Below are 23,055 nucleotides of genomic sequence, written 5' to 3' on the forward strand. Positions count from 1 at the left end.
GGTTCTAAACATCTAGTGATTTTAGTGTATCTATTGCTCCAGCATGAAGACATGAGACTTGGGTATAGGGTAAATTAGGTCACAGTTTTATTGAATAGCTCATTTACAATGCAACTACTATTTAAAATCTTCTTTCCAATTTCTCAGTATAGGTTAGCTTTAGGGATGCTCAAGTACTTGTCAGTTTAGCTTACATTCTGTTCACTGGTCATGAGCAGTGAGCAGATTCAGTGGGTTTACGTTCCACATATTCAAACAATATATTATAGCACAATGAACAGCATTTCACACATGTGGACACAGCCAGATAGAAGTCCTAGCCCCCTGCGTGCGCACGCACGCACGCACGCACGCACACACACACACACACACACACACATTTTCACTGCATACTGTTCTGCACCTAACTGCTCCATGCCAGCTCCCAAGGAGTCTCATCTCCATTTCCTCATAAGTGGCTGTTCAGTAGAAATTGGTTTGGGTATATCTTCCTTGTTCACTTTGGATTTTCCAAAATTTTCAACATTATACCCTTCTCTTTCACTCCTGAATGTTAACTCCTGAAGATTTGGAGGTGACATCTGAAGAGGGAGCTCAGTAAGGAAGTGAAACCATATTGTCCCCCCTCTGGAGCTGCTGTTTCCTCCAGGGGAACTGATCTCTGTAGTTGGGAGATCAGTTTTAATTCCAGGAAAATGTCAGGTCCCATCTGGAGGCTGGCAACCCTAAGTTGTTCCCTCCTACATTCCACAAAGCCTGCTTGCACTGAGGTCTTCTGGGTTAGCCTCTTTAAAAGGCAGTACACAACAACAACTCCATAAGGAGGCTCGATTCCTTGGTCAGTCAAGAAATGAGAACTCAAATCCTGTTCAGGCTTCAATGAAACCCAGCTGGTTCTGCACTGTAGAATCAATGGGAAAGGAATCAATGGAAAGGGAAAGTAAAAGCCTGTTCCTGGGAGGGGTGGGCATGTTTAAATACAACTAAACATTTCTAATGGCTGGGCCCACGAAGCTCTTTGGTTTGTGTTGCATGGACCCTAAAGCCTTGTGCTCCCTTCTTCCAAATGGAAAAGGGGCAAAATCCATTTTCATGCAGAGCTACAAGTGAGGGGGCACATTTGTGTGGCAGTAGTCTGATGAATACATTCTATGACATCTGGAAGAATTTTCTGCAACTCCTCCATTGCAGTATTTTGCCTTTTTTCTGCCTTTTCACAGTGACTAATGATTTTATTAGGCATCTAAACATGTGATTTATGAAGCAGGGTAGTGGTGGGGAGGAATGGGATGTATGTTACAGTTCAGTCAGTGAAATCTAAATTACACAAAACTATGGTGCTCTCTATAAACATGGTCTTTGCTTTTCATTTGAAGATCTCTTAATATCTGACAAAATAATAGAACAAATAGCTTCATCAGAGAATCGCAATGATCAATTCTTCTTTATGGAGCGATGGCTCCCCTTTTTGAATCACATTACAAAATATACCTCCAAAGAGTCTTCACTGCCAGTAAATATATTGACTTTATTAATCATTTGTGATCTATAATTATGTTATATATCTTACACATTTATATGGTACTCATGTTTGGAACTAAGTTATAGTTCTATCACTGTTGTATTATTATTGTTGAAAAGTTGATAAATAAAAAGTTATTTTTTTAAAAGGAGCTTGTCTTACACGGCTTTTCATAACCGATCCCTCTCATTTTCCCTGCAGACAGGTTTGCTAATAAGAAGGTATGTACTAAAGACTACTTACATCTTTGAGTGTGATAATATTTGGGTGCTGTCCATATCTCAGAAGAATCTCGATTTCTTCAGAGGGGTCCCTTTTGCTCTTATCTATTATCTGGGGAAAATGACAAGCATAGCAATAAGCTACAAGCTGATAGCATGCAAACGGAGGAGCAGCTGACCCCTGGAAGTCATAGGGCAGAAATACAGTAGCAGAAATGACTAAAGGAAAGGGTAAAGAGCAGTAATTGGGAGGAAAAAAACCCCTTCCTGCCTACCAGCAATGTTTATTTATTGAAAATATTTACATCTGGCACAGAGGTTTCTGAGGAGTCTAAAGAAATGCCAGTTGTACAGAGGAAGCATAAAGAAGGGAGCATTTAATATTGTAACTGCTTAAGCTAATCACAGGAGAAAACTTAATTCATTCACAAATTCTATGAATAATTTCATATTCAAGTCATTCCCCATGAGAGAACTGCTCCCCTAACTATATGTGGGATAAATATAACTTCCTTTTAAAAAATGTATCAACAGCCATGGCATGCAGGAATTGGAAACTGACAGTTTTCATCTGCAAGATTAATTTGCATGCAAAGAAATTGCCAAGGAAAAATACTGGAGGTCTTTGCTGCTCAGAAACACAGAGATTTCCATTACAGCCACTTCTCTTTCTAAAAATAGGTCCTCTGTATCTCATTCCTATTTTAATTTATCTTTTTATGATGTCAAATTACCAAGGCTGCAAGAAAATGATGACAGAATTGCTAATGTTATTTAAAAATGATATGGTATAATTCTACTTTTAAGAGGTCTCCTAGGAGATGTATTAGAACTGTAATTGTTTCCAAGGGATCATTGTCTGCACAGTAGGGCTTGATGAACTTTAATGATTCTTTCACCCCATGGTTGAAGCATTCATAAAATTAGAATATTATGGGGGGGGGGGGGCAGTGAGGCAAACTTGCAGTGTCATGCTAAGCAGAGTTACACCCTTCTTAAGCTTATTGACTTCAATGGACATAGAAGGGAGTAACTGATTACAACTACACTGTTAATTAGCGGCATATTTTTACAGTGCGCCATGATCTTTGCAGGCAGTACATGCTCAGTCATTTACATCGGTGATATATAAAGGATGTATGGTTCTTCACGTAATAACTGTCAGCAGTCCATAATAATTGTTTTGAGCAAGCAAAGATGTGACAGTTTCTATTCTATTCATTTTACTATATAAATGAATTGAGTAAATAAGTCTTGAATGGCTTTGTGCTTCCCAAACATTGGCCGTTTTCACACTGCTTACCTTCTCTCGGAATGACCCAGAAGATCGCGCAAAAAATGCGGAAGATTGTGTTTTCTCGCACGAGATCTGCGCGACATTGCGCAAATCTCGCACGAGAAAACTCGATCTTCCGCGTTTTTTGCGTGATGTTCTGGGTCGTTCCAAGAGAAGGTAAGCAGTGTGAAAATGGCCTCTGTTTCCTGTGGACTGGAATACCCTCAGAACAGTGTGGAGTACAACTTGGAGGATATATAAAGGTAAGAAGAATCAGCAAAAATCCCCCCACCTTCAACTCACATAAGAAATCTTAAATCAACCTCCTAGTCTTTTTCAGCTTTGAAAGTTGGAGCTGTCCTTATCGATTTAACAGATCCAGAAGATACAATATTCTGCATATGACAGGGTGCACAACTCAGAAATACACAGGCCACAATGGTCCATGATCGCCACTAAGTAGGTCATTGTATTGATCTACATTTTACAAATTTCAGATTAAGAATATTGAACAATATCATCTGTAGAAAATGATACATAAAATATTTCTGGCTTTCTAACTTATCCAACAAGATATTTTATAAAGTTGCTCAGATTGAAGCAGGTTGTCCATCAACAAAATATTCACTAGAACATATGTAAAACATCAGCTTTCAAACACCAGCAATGCTAGGCTATATACAAAGGTGCATTGTATATACAAATGAATGTGGTGGTGGTAGTGGTGGAGAGAGCCCTCAAGTCATAGCTGACTTATGGTGATCCCTGGTGGGGTTTTCATGGCAAGAGACTAACAGAGGTGGTTTGCCATTACCTGCCTCTGCAACCCTGGTCTTTGTGGAGGTCTCCCATCCAATTACTAACCAAGGCAAACCCTGCTTAGCTTCTGAGATCTGATGGCTCACCTGGGCTATCTAGGTCAGGGCACAAATGAATATATTCTATTGAAATTGAGGTTATTAAACATTTCCCTTCAAATTTAATGACATCGAATTAGAGATCATCTTAGACCAAACCCACTCCCAAACTTCATTTGGTATAGTTACACCTAAATCTCTGTCCAAATGGAAACTACTATCTTCCTGTGTAAAATCAGGTAACCATCTATTTATTGTACATCTCAGTCCATTTACAAAATTGCTTCCCATCAGACTTTCAGATTTACTTCCTAGAGGTTGATATTTTCCTGGCATAGCCATTTCAGTGGAGTACCATGTTCAGTCCTTCCTTGGCTGCTGTAGTGTAGTGATTAAGTGGTTGGGTTGCAAATCAGCATTCCGTTGGTTTGAATCCCACTACTGCTTTGAACTCAGCAGATGGCCTTGGGTAAGCCACTCTGCTCAGCCCCGGCTCCCCAGGTATATTGTGGGGATAATAATAACAACAATATTGACCTCATTCACTGCTCTGAGTGGGGCACTAATTTGTTTAGAAGAGTGGTGTATAAGCACAGTTGTTGTTATGTCACTTGCACCAAAGACAGAGCCTAACCATTATACAGTAATCTGTCTATGGACACCTTTTCCAGTTGCTTAATATCTCCAAATAGATCAATTCTTGAAGTTATGTCTGAGGTTGAGAGGGAGAGAGTCCAGGAGATAATGTTGATTTCCATTTATACCAATCAATAAAAGAGTGAAAGGGTTCTATGTTTTTTTTTCCTGCTCCCTTTCCTGATACCAAGGAAGGTATGTTAAGGTCTGGCTTAAGCTTTAAAAAAAAAAGTTAAAAGTGTTTGTCTTCAGTTTTCCATCTCCTTGTTTCAGCCAATTTGGAATCTCTAGACCTCCCTGCCCTTTCAGTTATGGTACTAATTATTGTACATTGGCCAGGCATCCAATTTTTTGATACATTAAATTATAAACACAAATAATATTTTTGGAAAAATATTTGTTTTAATAGCATAACTTCTATACTACCTCAAATAACTTTTTATTACTGATATTTTCCATCTGTTCTAAGTATTTTATGAATGTCTTCCACGAATCCCACTCAAATTAATTATAGATTACATTCTTCTCAGGGATAGATAAACTGAGTTACATCGATACATATTTCTTGATGTTTAATTTTTAGCCTGATAGCTTTGTGAAAGTTTTTTTTTAAAAAAACCCTCAACTATATTAGAGGTCCCTTCCAACCCTATGGAGGTTCCTTCCAACCCTATGATTCTATGATTAATATTGAACTCTTGGGATCAATTAGTGTTACTTCTCTATCATCAAGTATAATTTTATATACAAATGATCCAATATCAACGTAATGTATATCTGCATTTTCTCATATTCCTATTGCTAATGATTCTGCAAAGAATGCAAATAAGTTGTGATAAGGAACAGCCTTGGCAGATCTATCTATCTATCTAAAATAAAATGATCTAAAGATCTGGCACTGATAAAAACTTGACCTGTAAGCTATTAGTATATTAACGGAATCTGCCTCCCAGTTATAATGATCAAGAACTTACAATAAAAGAGCCCTGGCAGTAATCCTTTCATCCTTGGTTACTGTATACATCTGCATCAAGCCTTTAAAAATGTCCATCAACTAAATTTGGCAGATTGCAGCCAGACAATAAAGAGTAACTTTGGTTACATCAGCCACGTGAGTGATTTCTTACCTTCACTGCAAACTCTGTTTCTGTGGCTTTGTGTATACATCTCTTGCATATTGAGTAAGAGCCAATGCCTATGTCCTCCTTGATCTCATATCCATCTGTAAAGTGAATATTGTTCCCATGTAACTGCTATAGAGAAAAACAAAATAATAGCAATAAGAAGGCAGGCCTTCTGGTAGCATCAATCAGAAGTTTCTGTGGCACTGACAATTGTGTCAACTGTTCAGCTTATTAATAACATTATTCAATTTAAGCTACAATCTTAGTCATGTTTATTTTTTCAGATTAAACCCCATTGAATACAGAGGTGATTTAAAAAACATATCTCTGCTGCTATCAGTATTTTTCCACTGAGTCTGCTTGGGTAAAGGTGTTTTAAAAATATTATTGCTTATGCCTTATTTGTACTTTTTAAAAAAGGCATGGAAGAGTCTTAGCTTCAGTTTCTTTAAGTTGGGGGAGCAATTTATACATCCCTATGTGGTCCTCTCCCCAAAAGGGGCTAATTTCTTCATGGATATCTCCAATTAACAAAATGGCTATATAATGCCATGAGTCACATCACTGAGCATTCTTTTTGGATATGATTCTGATCCCACTGATTCTATGATACAGTGATTTCCCATGAGTCCATGAAGTTCTTCTGCAGCAGATCAATTTTGTGGGAGTCGTATGTGTGCCTGTGCATACATGTGTGTTATGGGACAAAAGGGCTCTATGGAGAGATATTTGCATGTTACAGCACACTGTGTAACTATGCAATGTGCTGTTTTATATTTAATCATTTGCAAGCTTCTTTGACTGCCATACAGCAGAAAAGAGGACTAGAAATTCCCAAACAGTAACATATAATTAGAAAATAAAGATGGAAGAATGATTATCTCTTGCATTTGGATGCTACACATATTGTTTCAGAATAATTAGCTACTGTCTTGTTTCTTTGTTAGGTTTATTCTAGTGAGGAACAGGTTTAGCTCCAACATCAAAGATGCTCCCGAAGGTACTCCCTTTCTAATCATACTGAATTAGTGAATGGCCGCCATCCATAACTACAGCAGGAGAAACCCTGCATGTGGGCATGTTGCTGTAGTAGGAGCAAAAATGTGTCCATCGCTCTTGATACTGGGCTGCCAGGCCTCACTTATAGAGATCCTGCTGGAGGTTGCAATGTAGCTCTGAAAAGAGCACACTGAGAAACACAACACCTTGTGATCCATCACCTCTCTTTCTGCATACATGGGCTTGCTAGATTTTAATAATAGGATGTAAGTGGCATTATATATTGCAATCATATATATTGGAAGCAGTCAAGGATCACTACATTCCAGAGAAACCAAAGAGAGTGAGAAAAACAGAGAGTGAGTTTGTGCAAGAGAGCGAATGACTTTGACAGATGTAATTCTATAAAAGCTAGATCAGTTATGAGATTGGATGCAACCATACGGCACCTAAGTTCATTTGATATTCTCCTTACCTGGACAATTGGATGAACTGTGATTTTGTGCCCCTCTTGCTGGGCAGGCTCCTGAACCAAGTTGGATGCAACAAAGCTGAATCCTCTGAAGAGGTGATGAGCATTAGCACTTGGGGGGACTCCTGGGGAATCTGCAGGGAGAATGAGATATGACTGAACAAGAGGAGCCACTGAAGGCAGTGCAAGCTTTCCTCCCATTTTACTTCTGTTTGAAGGCATCACTAGGTTTGCATGTCGTGGAATGGCAACTCTCACAGAATTGGAGGCTCAGAAATGAAAGTACAAAATATATCTTCAAAGGAAAGAATAATTTACTTTAAAATTGTTATGTATTGGTCGAGCTTCTATCACAAACAAGGCTCCTGAAGTCTGCATTGTCATTGGTTGTTAGTGCCAGCAGCAGCCAATCATAACAGCACAATAAAGACCAATCGCTATGCTGTAAATAAGTTACAATGGATATAGTTGATGCAAACAAGGGCTTCTAGTTAGGTGATTCTTATTGGGTGTTAATAAAGCTGGGGCGTAATTTGGGGGTTGAAGTTATGTATAAATATTTGCAGCTTGCTGCCTGTGTTTCAGAGATGTTCCTTCCTGCTGAATAAAGAGCTTGTTGAAATCACTTCAGAGTCTGAACCCACTACTTAACAAAAATAATCACATGCTAACCCAACTTCTCAAGCTAGTGATCCCCCCTAACCTGGGGGATCTGGCTGCAGCTTGCAAGGTGAAGGGAATGCGGCATGGCAGCCACCATCTTCTCTCAGGGCCCAGTTGTTCACAAAAGCCCCTTGCTGAGCAGTGTACACCGCCCAATTCAAATTCTGGCAAGCCAATCAGGACTGTCTGGCTGGTGTCACAAGGGGCTAGGCTGCTGTTGGACCTGAGAGGCATAGTTTCCTCTCAGGACCGCTGCCCAGGTTCTTAAGTGAGATAGGCCAGGGTCCCCCTCATTAGTTGGCTCTTGCTGGTGTGCAGCTGGGCAGCAAGCAAGCAGAAAGCGGAGCCCAGAGAGGGAGGTGTGGTGGTGAGGAAGGCACAGCAATGATGAGGAAGGCATGTCAGTGTGGCGGCGGCAAGGAAGTCATGGCATGGAAGATTGGGAGCCAGTAGGTGCTGGGAGCACGTTGTGGCAGGCTCAGCAGTGATCGGGTGACAGTGCTGCCATGTTTCTCCACTCCTGCAGCCCATTGCTAGGGAGTAGGTGGCAAGGCTTGCAGAGGCAGCAGGGCCTCAGGGTCAGGGAATAAGATATAAATAAATATTATTTTTAAAAGACAGAGGGAAGGAAAGAGCTGAGGTGGGGAGGGTGTTGAAAGGAGAAGTGGGGCATCCCCTCCTGATCAGCAACTTGGGCAGTGCTGTGTTCTCCCCTGCATTTCCCCATGGGGTATCTGTGGGTGACTACATGCCCACCAGTAGCAGGACACACCACCGAAGAAGGGGACTAAGGGTGCACCTTCCAAAGTTGCAGCAAAGGCCAAGGCAGGTCCTTTGGGACAGGGGGCAACTCCTCTGCCTACCCTTTCTTTACAGGCCAGAGGCCAGGGCAGCCAGGTGGATATGCCTGTGGATTCCCCAACCATCAGCAAATGGAGGGGGCATTGAAAGCCTACCAGGTTGGTACAGGACCCTAACAGAGTGGCGGGAAGATGCAGCCTCCAGGGCATTTCATGTGCTCTGGAGCTCCTCTCCAAGAAGGTGGAACAGCTGGGAAGATTACTGGGGGGCAGCTGCCCAGGCCTATCCTCATAGGGGCTGGCACCTTACCAATCACCTGGGCAACATTTCACAGGCCCATGCCCTAGCAGGGGACAATGCTGCCTAGGAGTATGATAAGGCCTTTTGAAAGAAGGCATCATACAACTGAAAGGCCAGGTGGGACCTCATCAGCCATAAGTTGTGGCTGTGGCTCATGGGGCCCCGTATCAGAAGCAGGCCCAAGACCTTCATGGGTGGCAAATGGGTGGGCAGATACAAGTGGATCCTTTATTGGGAGTACAACCAGGGAAAGTGAAAGCTCCTTTGCTGCAAGTTTGACCACATTTGCGATGGTTGTTTTGGTTTCCTCCCCAGGCCTTCCTTCCCATGCAACTCTGGCACAAAGCAGCCCTTTTGAACTGCTCGGCCCTTCACTGGCAGTTTCTTTTCTTTTGTTTATTTAATAATTTATTTAGAAATAGATAAGATTTGGCAATAGAAAGTGCATAGAAAAGCTTATACAAACAAAACTTGCAGTTAATTTGAGATTTATAGTAACTAATACAAATAACAGATCTAAAATTAGTTTATAACTTAAACAAACACTACATTTAAAAATGAGCTAAACTGATAAAGATTAAGAATTTTAGTAACAGAATTTAGTTGTATTGTAAATCTCCTCTCCTTGGTTACTTATACAAAATATAATATCTACTATTTTACTAATCATTGTATTCCATCCTTTTATCTTTATAGTAAATTATACTAAGTCACCTTAATTGGTGTTAGTTCTGGCCCTAACTTCACAATCTGCTGGGAGTTCTAGGTATAGAACAACCACTTAAAAAAAAGTCATTTGCCAGGCCAAATGTATGAGCCCAATTCAGATTAGGGCCGTGGTGCAAGGAGAGGGGGCTTTAAACCCCACTACCATTTTCCTGATTAAAGTCAGCCCCAGAGGAACATTATTTACCTTGCTGTAAAAATGCACATGTATTGTTATCAGGTGTACATATATTTTCACAGCCAGTCAAAAAGCACTCTGACTAGGGAAAATTGTGTAGAGGTGAAGGATTAAAAGCCCTCTGCACTTGAACATAAAATAGGCCCCTGCACACCTGGTGAGTTTTTAAAAAATGCTTGGTGTTGTATACATGGAACTTTCACTGCACTGTGTAGTTCGTACTTGAGTTTTCTGTGTAAGAAATTTAGAGTTAGATTCTGAGGCACCTGTGGAAACACAGGACTCCTGCAGAGTTGATACTTGGATTCTAGAATGATCCAGCAACATTTTGAAGGGTTCAGGATGAACTAAAAACCATTTGACAGTATCATGATGAATTATTTGTTTCCCAAGAGTCATCTAATCATAATAATCTTTGGAAGAGATTGAAATTTCTATTTTTTTTGGTCTGGAAATTAATGTCTGGGAGGAAGGTACCATAGTTTTCAAAACATATCTAGACATTCTATAACCTTAAATCTCATGGTTTGAATTAAGATCCTGCAAAATTATATGCACATTTGATTGGAAGGATGAGTGAATCTACTTTTCCTTCTTTTTCCTTTTCACATTTTGTGGTTACCTGTTGGTGTCCGTGAGGTGAATTCAGGGTCAAAATGAAAGGTGTCCTCTGGCCTTCCCACAGCAGGTTTAAATGGTGGCTTGATTTCTCTCCTGTAGAGCTTCTGAAAAACAAACAAACAATAGGTTAGAATGATCAATCACCTGCATAAAATGATGTTCTATATTCTGTATTCTTTGTATGACAATAAAAACTCTTAAAAACAACTCCAGAATAAAAGGTCAACCTTGGCTTCACTTTTTGGCCCAATGCATAGAGAAGTGCATCAACAGTTTTGTCACTTTTTCATTATTAAACAATGTCCTGAAGTAAATTCATTTACTATTTTCTGGATCCAAAAAACACCTGAGGAATGAAATAATAGCTTGAAATTTTGATTTCAGGGTGCTTTCTTAACCCAGCCAGCCCTAACATAATGGGATTTTTTAAAAAAATTATCATTAATTTTGCAAAGAAAAACTGATCCATGGAAGCATGGAAGTTAAGAGGGCTTCATTGGAGAACAGTTAATGCACCATAAAGAGATGTGTGTTTGGGCTAAAAATTTAACCTCACATGATTAATAAGATAGATGTTTGATTCCAGTTCTGGCTGTTTGAAACAGGCTCTGTTCTAAAGCACAACAATTTTGGTCACCTCCACTTTTGTTTGGCCACATTTTATTTCCTAACATACACTATATTCTGGTATGAGCAGTGAATATACCTCTAATATAAATTATTTATAAGTTAAAATTATTTCATACTTCTCTTATCACCTGAAAGGTGAGAGGACTTTATATTCCAGTAGTAAATCCCCTCTTCCTTTGCGCTTAGTGGAACTTCACAAGTCAAAGAAAGTTTGGGTTTGTTTAGCTGTATATACACATGAAATTATTTTGCAGAATAATAGATGATTTTGTTTTATTTGAGTAGCTTTTCCAAGGTCTTATAAATACAGGGATGAAGGGTTTTTCATACAAAGTGTGTCCCAATCACATTATATCTTTGGAACAATATTCATTGTTCTGGCAGTTCCCCCAAGTCAGGTGGCCTCAAAAGAGCCCGGATCGGGTCGGTGCCAAATGGGGGAAGCCTCCCCCACCCGGCACCAACCTGGTCCCCGCCGTTTTGGCCATGATCTGGGCCGAAATGGATGCAAAAAGGTCATTGTCATGCACAAGGCTGGGCACAGCAGGCAGGAGGCTCACTGGTACTGCAGGGCTGAACACAGCAGGCAGAAGTTCAGTATTACAGAAGACAGCAAACCAGGGTCCAGGAGTCAGGCCAGGTGTCAGGGTCAGGCTATCAGTCAGAGAGAGAGGGGCAGGCAGAAGAGTAGTCAGTAGGCAGGCCAAGGTCAAAGTCCAAGCAAGCAGTAGAGCAGGGTACACGAACGTCCAGGTAGCAGGGAGTGGCGAGCTGAGTTGCTTCCACGCTTGGTTTCCTCAGTGTCTTCCTTTATTGCTGTCCTAATGAGGGACAGCTGTTGCCTCTCCCTCGAACAGCTCAGTTCGGCGTTGTGCTTGCAGACGGCCACTCCTACGCCTCTCCAGCAGCGCTGCCTTATCTCTAAGTTTCCTCCTTTCAGCTGGCCCCAGAGGCTCGGATTTCGCTCTTGCCCTGGGGGAGTCTTTGTCTCTTACAGCCTCTGTGGAGGTTTCTGGCTGTTCCTCGTCCCTGACAGTCTCTGCAGAGGCTCCAGGCTGTTCTTGCTGAATTCCCTCTGGAGCAGCAGCAGTGGTTTCTCACTGCTCCTCCTCTCCCATAGCTTCTGCAGGGGCTTCCGACTCTAGAGGAGATCCTGCTGGCCCTTCCTGCTCATCTTCTGAGGAGGACTCTGAGGTGGACTCTGAGGCACTAGGTAAGGTGGCCAGTTGGGGCTGGGGCTGACTCATGACAGTCATTTTGGACACAAATTAGCCCAGATCTGGTTGGTTCTGGGCAGGAGAAGCCTCCTCCACTGGGTACCAACCCAGTCCTGGCTGTTTCAGCCCCAATCCGGGCCAGAATGGGCCCCAAACGGCCATTTTGGGGCCAAAGGGACCCAGATTGAGGACAAAACAGCCCTGATAGGGTCGGTGCCTGGCAGGGGAGGGTTCCCCCACCCAGCTCCAACCCAATCCGGGCCATTTTGGCCTGGATCTGGGCCTGAAAGGCCCAAAATGTCCACTTTCAGCCATTTTGGGCCATTTTCTGCTGGGATTGGGGCCGAAACTGCTGGGATTGGGTTGGTGCTGGGTGGAGTAAACCTCCCCCTCCCAGCACCAACCCAGTCCCAGCCATTTCAGCATTGATCCGTGCCAAAACTGGCCCAAAGTGGCCATTTTTGGCCATTTTGGCCCCATTCCCACTGGGATCGGGGCTGGAACAGCCGGGATCGGATCGGTGCCAGGTGGGGGAAGCCTCCTCTGCCTGGCAATGACCTGGTCCTGGCTTTTTTGCCCCTGATCCAGGCCCAAACGGGGCCCAAATGGCCATTTTTGGCCATTTGGGGCCCGTTTCAGCCAGGATCAGGACCAAAACTTCAGGATTGGGTCAGTGTCTGGTGGGGGACCCCTCCCCTGCCCAGCAGTGACCCAATCTGCGCCAGTTTGGGCCCAATCCAGGCCAAAACGTGCCCCAAATGGCCATTTTTAGCCTGTGTTGGCCTGGATTGGGGCCAAAAGGGCCCTGATCGGGCCACTGCTAGGCGGGGGAACACTCCCCCATCTGGCAGCAGCCTAATTTCGGCCATTTTGGCCCAATCAAGGGTTGTGGCATATGCTAATGACTTATGCTAATTAGTCCCTGCAGCTCTTTTTCTACAAAATGACCCCTGGTTATATATATTGTATAGGACTAGTAGTAGTTAAGATATATTCTTGAAATTTCTTTCTGGAATGGGAAAACTGGTGGATTATGGAAGATTTTTCATGTGACTGGTGGGAGGAAACTCTTGTTTAAGTGTATGCGTCAATAAAATATCATAAATTGCATGTACTGTTTAATGACCAATTCTTTTCTCCCTGGAAGTATTATTTCCCTTTCCAAGACCATCACAAGATCCCCTTTGAGAAGCTGTTTTGCCTGGCTAGCACATGGGCCAACAATGATTATACTGACTTGTACTGTGTGGTCTGATTTGAGTCTTAGTGAGAAAGATGGACTATATAGTAAATAAAATAAAGAAAATAAGGACAATAATGAACCTGGCATGGCGGTAGTGTCCATATAATCTGAGGGACAATGTCAGCACACCATCTTTTTCAGTGGACATCTCCCCAAACTACCATTTTACTTCTAACATGCTGACCAGCAGCAAGAGAAACTCCTATCTTGTCAAGACACTAGATCTAATGAAAATTAGCATCTCTGTCAGGGGGCTTGTTAACAATCAAAGATGAAATGGATGAAGAAATTAGCAGAGAAAGATAAAACAGTGATGGCACTTTATTTCAATGGGATTTTAATTGCTGAAGGTATGTTATGTACTGATGACATTTATTAAATGACTTTTTTCAAATGGCAAGCCAAATCTAGAATTCTGTGTCTGTAACATATTGGGCATTCCATTCCCACAACTGTGAACTGATAAAACTTTATAGGTTAGGGGTCTACATGTGCATTGTTGTCCCCATACAAGCAAGGTAAAGTAATGCTTTTAAGGGAATTATTCTCAATACTAATAAAAACTCTGATTGATTTAATTCAGTAAAACAGTTATTTGCATTAAATACCCCTCAAATGTTCCCGCAAGTGAAATAATTTTTTTAATAAATACATTTCTTAAATGCTTTGCATTTGTTAATGCTGAACAGTTTTCAAATCCCAGGCAACAGTGCCACTGGTTGGCATCCTATGGATTATGTGGGAAATTTGTATTTTAAAAACCCCAACTTCAATGTTTGAAGAGCATAGCGTACTGGGATCCATAGCCACTCTGCCACAACCCAGAAATCATGGAGCAGCATGTTGAGGACACTCTCATGTTGGCCACATATGAAAGAAGCCGACCAGTACATATATTATGTCAGTGTAGGGCTCGGCAGATATTTTAAGCTATTCATTAGCAGAGCTTTCTATTGCGCTGATAATTGGCTGACAGCCAGAAAATACATATTTACAGTTAATAAAGAGAATTTTATTTGTATATTCTGAAACATTTTTATATTGTGTGTAAAATGTTACAGTGTGTACGTATATGAAACTGCTTTATACTGAATCAGACCATTGATCTATGAAGGTCAGTATTGTCTACTCAAAGTGGCAGTGGCTGTCCAGGGTCTCAGGCAGAGATTTTTCACATGACTTACTACCTAATCCTTTTAACTGGTGATGTTGAGGATTGGACCTGGGACCTTCTATATGCCAGACAGACACTCCACCGCTAAGCCGCAGCTCCCTCCCTAAGTTAGATATATTTTTCTTACCTGTATGGAAGAAATACTCTTGGAATACTTTTGAACATATTCAATAGTGAATGTAAGAAAGCTTTCTTTAATTAAAAATATATCAGTATCCATGGCCTGGTTCTTTAGTTCTGATGAAGGCTAAATGCTAAGAGAGGATAAGAACAGTCCAACCAAGCTCATCACTGACCTTTTCTGTAACAATAGCAATCAGAATAAAGCAACTATGCTAGTTCAATTCCTCTTCTTTAATCCTTTCTCTATCCACAAAGGCTTTTTAAACAGCTGGATGCATCATTATAATAAGACATAAAGGACTAGCACTCATGCTGGTTTATATTCTGAAAAGCACAAAGTCAAACAGAACATCTGCTGCTATTCCCTCCCCCCCTGCAAACTACTACACTCAAGACCCTTGAAAAATGATGTAGCCAAAGTCTGGTAGGTATGGAAACTTGTACTTCTGTACAAAGACAACCAAGCTAAAATATCAATATTAGGACCCAGATCTTAATTATATTGGATGGAACCCAGAGAAACTTCCTCTGAATTATGTGCTCATTATGTACAGATCAGTGTTGTTAATTGTAGATAACTAGGTTTCCACACAGTATTTTTAGGTTCAAGGAATAATCATTAGTTCCTTTTTTCACCAAAGTGTAGGACGGATACTTTTTTCTAATTAAAATATTTTAGTAACTAATAGAATATTTTATATACTTCAGTGAGATTGCTGAGGGTGCAAGTCATATTGTTAATAACAAGCATATGATAGCTTGTTTTTATAGCTTGTATTTACCTTTTGTTCTGTTTCCAGCTAAACTTCAAAAAACCCAGATCTACAGCTAAAGGTGAAACAATGGCAAAAAAGGCAGAAAGCTCTGGTGTATGTTATATGGTGCTGGCCAGGTGCTATGTGCCTCTGTTAAGGCTCTGTGAATATTTTGCTCTTATTTCTTAAGGTTTCTATGGCAATGGCTTGGATGTTTCAGAGGAGAGGGTGTTGAAAAGCAGGAAATATAATGGAGGCCTCTTCATTCAGAGTGGAGATCAAAATCTTGGTAGGGGAGAGAGAGGGTTCTGTCCATATGTCCAGCCTTTTTACACAAACAGTGAATACATCCCTGCAGTGAGTAAGTTACTGTGTGTAGAGCATGTTTCTGCACATTTAGTTAAAAGTGTTCTCTACGTGTCATTTCTCCCAAACCAATTCAGCACTGTTTTGACAGACTGGTTGCAGGAATTCAAGTCTCCATTGTCACGCCATTAACCTGGCATCTCTGTCCAAATGATCCTTAAAAGAATATGTACAGAGTATTTCTTTTCATAAAGTAAGTTGTTTCTTTTTTCTATCACTCATCATTATCAAAGCACTGATGTATGACTTTCACATGCTGTACACTGCTGCTGCTCCTATTTACAGATGCAACAGTTTGTAAGTTTCTAATTTCCAGGGAATTTGCACACAGAGTAAATTGCTTGTCTGCAGCAGAGTACCCCTGAGTGTGAATGCATCCAAGAAGTTACAGCAATTCAGCAGAAATTTGTGTGTGTGTTGTGTGGGCAACACAAGTCCCCTCCAAGATATCCTATTTTGTTCCCTGAGCCTGGAAAGAGCCTGGAAAAAACCTGGTAAACCATAAGCCAAAGGAAATAAAAAAGTTAACAGGGGTAAAGTACACACTGGAATCTTGAGAATCAGGAGGATGTTTCTAAGATTAAGAAAAAGCTCAGATAAATAGATGGCTCTTACGTTGTTGATAAACTACTTGGAGATGGGATTGGGCACAATGCTCAATATGTTCAGAATACGGGGAAAGTTGTACTCACAATGGATTTTCCTGGACCAGGACAAATACTAAATTGGCCTTCATGTCTAACTAATCACAGAACACAATTATTTTCTCCATTTAGTTACATACATTCCAGTCTATGGTGCCAAAGAAAGGATGCCGTTTAATTTCTTCAACTCCATCAAGGCCAGCACCTGCAAAAACAATAAAAAAGGAGGGAGCAGGGAAGTTAAAATAGTTACGCTGGTACTCAACATATGTTAAAATAATTATGGTGCAATCCTAAGATTTCAATGGTCTTAGACTGGAGTAACTCTTCTTAGGATTGCTCTGTTAGTGTAGTAACAGCAGCACCACCAGAATCCACAACCACCAATACTGAAATGATTCCTCTCTGCTCTCCTCCAGGAAGCCTGATATTTTATTATCATGAGACCATAAGGAATTAGCTCTTAAAAAACAGTAGGTATTTTTGTCCAAGAATCTTTCCTTAGTAAAGGTCACCTGCAACCTAAGGGCATATTTAAAAGTCCTAGAAAGAAATCATATGTAGTGATTTGTCCCTTCCATGAAACTGTCTTATACAGAGTTAGAATACTAATCCATTTCACTAAATATTGCTTACATCTTCTGCTTTTCTCCTGATCAACAGAACTCAAAGTGTCTTACATTGTTAAAGACGATCTTCATTCAAAATCCACAGAAATACAATACAAACAGACTGATGGAAAAAGTAAGCCATTATTTATTGCTCATCACGCTGACTAAATTGTATGCTACAAGCTCAGCTTTGTTATGTCTTCTCTTAAGGGAGTAACTAATCACTGAAAGTCTTGATAGCCCATGTCTATATAACTAAGAGCCAAGCTACAAGTGACGCCTGACACAGGTTGGACGCTTGTCAGCTTCCCTCAAGTTTTGATGGGAAATATAGGCATACTGGTCTTACAGCTGTAATGGAGAGCCAAGCTGTAAAACCAGGATGCCTACATTTCCCATCAAAACTTGAGGGAAGCTGACAAGTGTCCAATCTGTGTCAGGCGTCACTTGTAGCTTGGCTCTAAGTACAGATTCATTGTACACCTTACACAAGTTCAGCAGGCAGTGAAAAGATCATGTGATGTATTCCCATGTGCTGCAACATTGTACTACCATTTATGAAAGAACCAAGGCATCGTCATCAAAATTAAAGCTCAAATTGATCTGAAAATGAACTAACAAGAGATTAATATTCATAAACCTGAAAACGTTCAAGCTATTACGATTTAGAATACCTGTTTAATTTAATTCCTTTTCTAAATCTAGGTAAGACAATGGCGTACATGATTCCAAACTGCCTTCACTCTAAGCTCTAAATGTAAGACTAAGCATTTAACATCACAATGTGTTTGGGTATCTTTGTATTGAGTTGTTTTTGCTTACTGAAGGTTCAAAACGTTTCCATTTTAGTTCTATAGGGGCTGATTCACACAGTACAAATTTCTTGTGGCAGCCACAAGGACTTTGGATTACACACATGCTGGGAGTTCCTAGGTGCATGGGGGCCTGATTCTGATCAGGATTGTGGTGTGCACAGAGAATGGGATTCAGTCTTCTCTATAAGCTATTCTCCTGCTCTGATATGTCCCCAGGGAGCTTCTTTTTGCTAAGTTAATAAACTTACTTGTAATGACGGCTATATCCAGTGGAGCAAACTGCAGCTTCCCAGGGGGTTGATTCAGATCAGGACAACGGTACAAGGAAAGGGACAAGCTCAAGCCCATTCTTCATGTGCACCATGATCCTGATCAAAATTAGCTCCCCACATGTCTGGGAAGCACGGAACTCCAAAATGACATATGATCCAAAGTCCTCATGGTATACACAAAGACTTTGGACTGTGTAAGATCACTGATTTTCCTTGTATGTGTATTTGTATTTATCACTGCACATCTACTTCTTTCATTCCATTTGCCTCATATTCCATTTATGTTTTCCTTTCTCTTCCCTTTCAGTATATTTAGCTTGTTTTGTGTGCTGAAGCACTTTCAAGAAAATCAGTAATATACAACTCTCTGATTTGATTGAGAGTGACATGTTTGGGCTGATTTGTTCTTAACTAAATAGTGTTTTCCATTATCCTGCTAAAGAAAGGAATGTCTAGAACAGAAAGGCTCTGCACTGCTCTTTGTGGGCCTGTGAGATACTGTGTGCTTCTTCCCAGCAAGGTCCACTTTCTTCAGCAGAGTTAAGAGAGACTCTGCTGCTTGCTATGCCTTCAGAATATAGGTCTGTTTCTTTGTAATATTTGTTCTTACTGGATAAGAAGCAGACTGTTTTGTTAGAGGTCTTGTCAACTAATGGCTTTGTAACGTATGACATCTGCTTTCACCACATATAAGATATTAGCTGTGTTTGCTGTTACAGTGATCAGGAACCATCTGTTCATCATTTTCCAGCTCCAAACACAAATATTGTCTATATTTTATCTGTGTAGCTGTCAGTCTCTCTCACACATACATGATAGCTGGCTCTTGAGATATATAGTCGTAGCTTTAGGTTTTGTGTTTCTGGTGTTTTAAATGCAGATCAGATCAGAACAGATATAAATGAACACAACAGGCTAAACAACTAGATATTTTGATCTACAGCTTTGTTCTTAGTAAACTTTAAATACACCATGTTCAGTGTGCCCTTGCACCTGTTAGTTTGGCATACAGAAGGCCTTGTTCACACAATCACTTTGATCACAATCAGATGCTTTTTTACTTCATGGATTTAACCACATTCATAACAAACTGGTTGTCTGAATTGTATGTTCATGTAAAACCCACCATTTTACTTGCCACCACCACAAACCTGAGAATGTTGCCCATTTTCCTTATTTCCAGTAACCAAGTTCCTGGTCCTGGTTCAAAATGGCTCACTCTATGTTTTCAGATCACATCATATTTAAAACCAAAAGCAGAAAGAAACTTTGTTAATTCTGTTCAGTCAGGGAATGGTGGGTTTAAAAAAATAATCATGTCCTTAGAACAATAACAAGCACCCATCAGATCAAAGGTGATCAAGAAACAGAAAACATAGCGTTTGTTCTAGAGAGCTACCACTGGTTCAAATAGCTCAGAACAGATATTTTAAGACGTTTACAAGGTATCAAAGCTTTTTTAAAAAATGAAATCAGAAAAGTATTTCTTTATGCCGCTCACTTCTGTCTACTGCTGTAACTGGCACCCTCACTATCAAAAACTGCTGTAGCACCTTAGCAGTAATTTAATGCTGAGCGCTATAATCTAATTGAAATAATTCATGAAAGAGTATTGGTTCAAGTATTAGATACCAAAGGGTTGTGTCCATAATACTCCTACATACTAAAAATGATATTATCAATGTGCAAAAGCTATTTAATTAAAATTCCCATATAAAATCCCTGATCTGTTTCCCCATTCTTCATCAAGAAAATGTGTTTAACATTAAATAGACACATATTGTATGATTTATACACATGATCTCTTGCAACTGGATCCAAAGAATATATGTCCCCCAGAATGAACCTTACCATCTACATGCATCTGAAAACTTGAGTTGGAAGAATCCTATTGGATGGATATGTCCTTATGTCTCCTAGTGAAATTGCTAATGCATGTCTGGCTGGGAAGAGGGCACAGCAAGGTCCCAGAGAACCTAAATCTACTCAGCAATTCTAAGATGGGGCAGCACCTTCCCTATTTGGTAAAGATGGATTACTCCTATACTTGAGAAGAATGAACTCACGAATATTAATCAGAGCCTTTCTTTTCTTTTACAAGATAAGGACCCATACATTACCAGGTCACTGGCATCCTATCTTTTAGTAATGCAGTCCAAAATTAGAAAACTTTTGTGATTGGAGTGAGATTCATTATTATTATTATTATTATTATTATTATTATTATTATTATTATTGGTAGTAGTAGTGCTTTGGTTTTTGTTTGTTAATGTGGGATCAGGCTCAAGGCTTTGGCCAAAAGAGATGTACCAGGAAAGGAAAGGATCCCCATTTGTTGCTACTATGGAAAAAGAGCAACTGGAAGCTGTCTTTTCCCCAATCCAGAAAGATCAAATAATGAGTTAGTAAGGTCTCATCTTACTAGAAAACTTCCATTATGTACATATCTATGTGCCATAAATTGCAACTGACTTATGGTAACCCCAGCAAGGGGCTTTCAAGACAAGTGAGAAGCTGAGATGGTTTGTCATTGCCCTCCTCTGCCAAATCTTCCTTAGTGGTCACTTATCCAAGCACCAACCCTGCTTATCTTCTGAGATCTGACAAGATCACACTATAACATGCTACCTTGCATCCCTGTACTTTCACTAATTATAGCTAGTCATGCTAGAAGAATCCAGCTTAATTTTGTAAGCCCCTTGAAGTTCAGAGTGTGGGAGAAAAGCAGAGTAACAGTATTTAAATGAATAAAAAAATCCCAGAATAGTTCCTGACTGGCCACTCAGAGTGGTCTAAAGTGGATCTGAAGTTGGCCCATGAAGTTTTGTCCTTGTTGGGCTGACTTACTGCATGGTGTCTATATATGAGACAGATACAACCCAATGAAAGATACATGTGTTTTTCGGAGCAAATGTAAGGTACCAGGTTCTTAATGGGCCATACTTACAGATATTTCTTAAACAAAATCTACATGGACAATAAATTACACAAAACCCTTTTTATATGAACGTATTTGAATCATTCCACAAACATCCCTAGGGAAAGATGTTACACTAGGAAAGAACCTTTTGAAATAGTTTATGGGAAACTGGCAGTATTAAAAATAGCTTGGTCAAACCAGCTAGGTGGACCCACTTCAATGGAATGACTAGAGATCAGCAACTAGGCAAATGACAGCTTAACTGCGGATGAATAGCCCTCCTGTTCAGAATCAATTGAGCTCAAGAGCCCTGTGTTCACCTTCATGGCTTTTAGAAACTGAGACACATATTTTAGAAAACATAACCACATTATTAAAAAAATTATACATTTATTATTTCTGTCTCTGCATTGGCATTCTAGTAAAATGGTTAAGACTTACGCAGGAGCAAAAGGAAGCAAAATCTGAGGGCTTTCTTGCTCCTTCTCATTAAGAAATGCAAGATGTATAGCTCAGCCAGATGGTAGTGAAATTAGACTGCTAAGAATCCTATTAACAACTCTCTGTCAGCCAGGCCTGCTAGTTGGGTGTGAGGATCCGGTATTATATAGTAGGCCTTTGTCACACCATCTCAAGTAGTGAAGCAACTAAGGGATGTAAGTCAATGGAAAACCATCTTTCCCATCTGACTTTCCCTTTGGCTCAGACCAGATTACATTATTTACTTAATTTAGCTTTGCATGTTTGTTTCCTCTCTCAGTGAGAAAGTGGTAATAGAGCACAGGGACATCAGCCAATTTTCACATCTGCCCACACTTGCACTATCCTGTGTCTGGTTCTCCAAAAAAATAGAACTGGATATCAAAATCTCCAGGGATGCTCTTATCAGTTAACTTCATATCCAGCTTATGCTAAACAGCTATTTTATTCCCATGCCATATCTTAACAAAAGTTGAGGTTCACTTTTTGTTTTCTCTGTAATATTCTTCTATTCTAAAGTTCTGAAACACTATATTCCTTACAGTAGAAATGTAAACAAAAAATTTAAAAGGACACTGGAATATGTTAAGGTTAATTGTATACAACACAGAAGCCTTGTGGTTCTTACTGTACCTGCTCAGCTTTGCATAGAGTTACCTGTGCACAAAAAGTGCTGTGCATTCATTTTCACACGTGCACTGCAAGGCAAGGAGCCAGTCTTGAAGAAAAGATTGACTACTCGCACCATGTCACTCTGCCAAACCACACAGAATTTCTTTGTGTCACCTTGCACATTGTACTAGGGATCCAAGATTAAATACTCTGTTGCATAACTTTGTATCTAACCATAAAAATCTGGTATGTGATTTTAACAGCATTCCAGCACAGAACAAGCTGAGCCTCACATTGGACAAAACCTTAGGCCACGAGAGCTCTAGGGAAGTTATCCTCATACGTTCAACACACCCCATTCCTGTGCCACTCACTTGTGCTGCATGGAGCTTAATAGTCCCCGATGCACCAGTTCTCTGTGAAGCAGTCTTATTCTTTAAAAGAGCCAAACACATCATTAATTCATTCTTGATTACCTTGCAACACTTCCTAGCACATTATTTGGCTTCATTATTCATACTACAGAACAAACATAAATGAATCACCATGGGGGGGAAAAGTATAAATTAACATTTGACTGAAATGTATCAGCACATTATGCAAAACAGAAATAAAAGAAATCCCCATACCTAATCTGTTGGATGGATTTCTTTTGAAAAGAGCTCGTAGCAAACTCTGGGCTTCTATGCTCAAAAACTGAGGCATTCCAAGCTTGGCTCTAAAAGAAAAAAAATATTTGAAAATGTAAAGGGGGGAGTTGTAAATTTTATTTACAAATACATTTAATGGTGGGAATT

General features: G+C 40.2%; 1 protein-coding gene across 2 annotated transcripts in view; it reads right to left on the minus strand.

The window, feature by feature from the left end:
* RPS6KA2 (ribosomal protein S6 kinase A2) overlaps positions 1 to 23,055 on the minus strand; it is a 299,866-nt gene that overhangs the window by 45,367 nt on the left and 231,444 nt on the right. For both annotated transcript variants that reach the window (XM_054982534.1, XM_054982543.1), the window contains exons 10-15: positions 22,888 to 22,976; positions 16,689 to 16,753; positions 10,398 to 10,500; positions 7,111 to 7,241; positions 5,640 to 5,765; positions 1,766 to 1,855 (exon numbers count right to left, since the gene is read on the minus strand). In XM_054982534.1, the coding sequence (XP_054838509.1) occupies positions 1,766 to 1,855; positions 5,640 to 5,765; positions 7,111 to 7,241; positions 10,398 to 10,500; positions 16,689 to 16,753; positions 22,888 to 22,976 (604 nt within the window). The remainder of the gene's footprint in view (positions 1 to 1,765; positions 1,856 to 5,639; positions 5,766 to 7,110; positions 7,242 to 10,397; positions 10,501 to 16,688; positions 16,754 to 22,887; positions 22,977 to 23,055) is intronic.

Source organism: Eublepharis macularius, chromosome 1 (genome assembly GCF_028583425.1).
Source record: "Eublepharis macularius isolate TG4126 chromosome 1, MPM_Emac_v1.0, whole genome shotgun sequence".
NCBI lineage: Eukaryota > Metazoa > Chordata > Lepidosauria > Squamata > Eublepharidae > Eublepharis > Eublepharis macularius.